Source organism: Meles meles, chromosome 1 (genome assembly GCF_922984935.1).
Source record: "Meles meles chromosome 1, mMelMel3.1 paternal haplotype, whole genome shotgun sequence".
Classification (NCBI taxonomy): domain Eukaryota; kingdom Metazoa; phylum Chordata; class Mammalia; order Carnivora; family Mustelidae; genus Meles; species Meles meles.
Genome location: NC_060066.1, coordinates 22,599,389 through 22,603,138, shown reverse-complemented (window position 1 = coordinate 22,603,138; position 3,750 = coordinate 22,599,389). Strand labels below are relative to the sequence as shown.

Here is a 3,750-nt window from a genome sequence, read left to right as displayed (position 1 = left end):
AATACTGGCAGATGATTACATCGAATTGGGAATTATAAGACAACACACTTTGGGATAAGAGAATTTTTTATTTTTCATTTTAACCCCTTCATAAACGCGAAAGTGGCAGAAAGGAGTCAAATATAAAAAGGTGCACAGAGTTTCTGAATATCAGAATGCTTTCCGCACTGCTGGGCAGGGGGAAAGACTATTCTAGCTTAGAGAGACAAGCTTCCCCTACCTGACTGTGAGCAACACCTGTGGAGAGGTAAGGAGCCTAATGAGACTTTAAATCCCCAACGCCTGGCACAGTGCCTAACCCAGAAGAAAGCCAGAAAAAAATATCTTAAAGGAATGGAGTATTAAATAATCAAGGCAACGGGGGCAGCCTTTGTGACAAAATATTCTACCTTTGGTCTCAAACTTTCCAAGTGTACCTCAACTTCCACCTATCTGGATAGACACAAGTCTTCCTTTTAGGAAGACACTCCAAGGAGCAAGAAAAGTGATCCAGGGCAAATCTCTTCTCGGAGTCATGGGGGACACCTCCTTCGATTGTTGCTAAAGATGGGAAGAAGGCCAGAGATGAGGCTGGGCGGAGGGGAGCGCCTTCCGAGAGGCTGGGCCCCAGCGGCGTGCCACTTGGCAGGGGTCCCACCGGTTCTGTCTGCTCCCCCCGTCCCCGCCCTCCCTCACCCGTTCTAACTCTCGCACTTGGAAGGCAACGGTCAGCAATACGTGCCTGGAATGGGAGCCGGCGTCTCCGAGATGGGGCCCGAGGACTCCCACCGCCGCGAACAGGCAACTGCCCCCGGGCCCCCCGGAGTCCCAGGCAGTGACGGGCTGTGGCCCCCAGACCCCCGTCCCGCGCGCGGCTCTCCCGGGGGCAGCAAGAGCATGAACCGCCAGGAGGAGGCCCACGCCGCCCGCCCGCGGCTGGAAGACCTCAGGCGGCGGCAGGCGCGCGCCTGGCAACGGATCGTGCCGCGCGGGAGCTCCGGGAGCCCTCGGGCGGAGGCGGGGCCGGAGGCCGAGGCAGAGGAGCAGTGGGCCCCGGCGGGCACCGCTCACGTCGGGACCGCCCTGGCGGGGCTGCGTGCCGAGTTGGTGAGCGCGCGCCGGCGGCGGGGTCTCGGGCACAGCGTCGCCCTCCTCCAGTCCTGGGGCTCCAGTGCCGCGTGGGCCATTCGAGGACTTTCGAGGCCGCGGGGAGCTTTTCCCGGAGAGGAAGAGACGAGAGCGCGCAGTGAGAGTGAGCAGAGCACCAGCCGTCGGTCCCGGGGCCGTTCGCCAGCTCGTGTCCCGACAGGGTGCTGACGCGCCTACTTCCCCAGCGGCATCGGGGAAGGGAGGGGGCTCGTAGGAGCCGGGGTGCTGACACCTGCCCGGGGCGGAGTCTACTGGTGACACACCCAAGACCCTGTAACCAACCCCTCCCCAACTTGTTCTGTATTTTTCTACCATATAGAAAGTTGCCTGTGGGGCTGGGGAGCAGGTGGAGAATAAAATTCCCAACAGATAAAGGTTCGAATTCCAGTGTTAAGACACACGTGCTCTTCTAATTCCTACTGGCCCTACGACTTTGGGAATGGTAATGCGTAACTTAGGTTTCAGTTTACTCATATTTAAAATAGAGATAATAACCTCATAGGATTGCTGTAAGGATTGCATGAGATATTATATAAAGAACCTACAGCATAGGGACTATTCAATGGCTTTTATTATGAGGATAATTAAAATTACCTAAAGACTGTAACAACAACAACAACAACAACAAATCAAAAGATTTTACAGAAAGGAGCCAGGGAATTTCACACATACACTGATGCTCTGTTCCTGGGCTATAGGCCATGGTCAACATCTTGGTCAACATTTTCACCATGGTGTATGACTGGTCATGAGGAAGAGGCAGAAGAGCGTGGAGGCTTTCTTTACCTTAACACCATGACAGCTAGAAGCAGCAGTTTCTGATAAAAGGCTGTTAACCAGACTTGTCAGTAGGAATCCTCACACAATCATACATGTGTGTCCATGTATAGTGCATTAGGGTAGTCGTGTAAGGGACAATGATGAACACATTCAGTTAGAAACATTGCTATTTATGTCATTTATGCTGTTATTTGTTGTTAGGATTGATCTTAATAGGATGCAACCATTTCTAGGGTCGGTGAGTGAATTTCAGGAGTTCCATATACTTAAAATTGTATGTAAAATGTGGATAAAAAATTGTATGTAAAACGTGCATAAAGAACAATTGATCAGCTGGTGGTAGGGGCTGGTGTGGAGACAGTGCCAAGAAAGGAAGCTGGAAGAGCAGGGCAGGACATAGAGAACCTTTGCCACACTGGAGGACTGAAGCTCCCTGGAGGCCTGGGCCAGGGGCTTTCTGTATTGGTGGTTGTGTTGTTACTCTTCATTTGCTCTGTGTTCATTTGCTTTATTCTTTGCAAATTCTTACTATCAGAAAGGTGGTTCCAGGTGCTGAAGAATGAAGACAAATGTGGCAGAGGAAAATGGAAAGAGAATTTTATCCAATGCCTTTACTGTGTAAACTGGGGGAGGGGAGGACTAGTATTTGCTTTTTCACTCACAGAATACCCTGGTTCGTCCTGGCCTGGTTTCTGTTGATGAGGTGATGAAGGGTTTTAGGCAGAGAACAGGGTCCTCATGTATTAAACAAGACCTAATTGCAGAAATTTGCAAATACTTAATTATTCTCAACTGCATAACAAAGATTATGTTGCATTAAGCTTTGTTGGGCAGTCTTTTAGGTAAACTGCCCTAGAGATTTATTTTTTAATACATGAAGACCTTCATAAACCCCCACTGAAGGAGGGTATAAATCAGCCTTGCTGTATAACAGATTTCACTCTAGAGTGAAATTGTTAGATTATATAAGTACATATAACTGTACATGTGCCTCTAAGGTGTCATTAAGTGTTTTTGCTCGACAGGGAGACCATTTAAAATCCTAAAAACTTGAAATGACAAGTAATCAAGTAAATGGGCCCAGATCTTGAAAGCTCAGGTGGCCCTGGGCAGTTCTCCTGTAGCTCAGAAAGCTCATAAAGATAAATGATTTCATTGAGGATCACATGCCATCGCTTGAAAACAGCCTTCCACGCACAGGAATTTCTCATGTGGACAGCTTTGTGCATCAGCTATTTTTGTTTTCATTTCAAGGCTATTTCAAAAGCAATTTGTATATCTGGATTTTACCTTGTCTCATAGAAAGTCAGTTTTATGGCCAGGCCAAACAGTCAGAAATGGAGAATCAGATGACAAATACATCTTTTTTGATATCTTATTTTCCTTTACCACAAAGTCCTTATTTTTCCTGTGCAGAGAGCTGTTTCATTTGATCTGTTATCTCAGGCTAATAAAAATCCTTATTCTTTTTCTAACTTTTAGCTGGAAATGCATTTCCAAAACCACCAGCTGGCCAGAACTTTACTGGATTTAAACAAGAAAATGCAGCGACTGAAAAAGGAGTATGAACTGGAAATTGCATCCGAATCTCAAAGCTCTGAAGATAACGTTGGGAATCTGGAATAAGGAAGTGCACACTTGAAGATCTGAACCCTAAAAACAACACAGACAACTCCAAAAACAATTCTGATAGTAACATTATGGATGCTCTAAGATTTTAGGGGCAGTTCCTAGGCCAAAAACTTAGATGCCTTTGGGAAGTGACAGAAAGCATTTAAGAGAAGGGAGAGAGAAAATGGTGTATTATCAAGTTTTAAAGTTATATAGTCATAGTTTTGGCTG

At 47.2% G+C, this 3,750-nt stretch overlaps 1 protein-coding gene across 1 annotated transcript; it reads left to right on the top strand.

Annotated features, from left to right (window-relative positions):
• The first annotated feature begins 726 nt into the window (after positions 1-726).
• AARD (alanine and arginine rich domain containing protein) lies at positions 727-3,534 on the top strand. Its single transcript, XM_046000935.1, has 2 exons — positions 727-1,086; positions 3,391-3,534. Exons 1-2 carry the CDS (start codon positions 727-729, stop codon positions 3,532-3,534), a joined length of 504 nt encoding a protein of 167 aa, XP_045856891.1.
• The last annotated feature ends 216 nt before the right edge of the window (positions 3,535-3,750 follow it).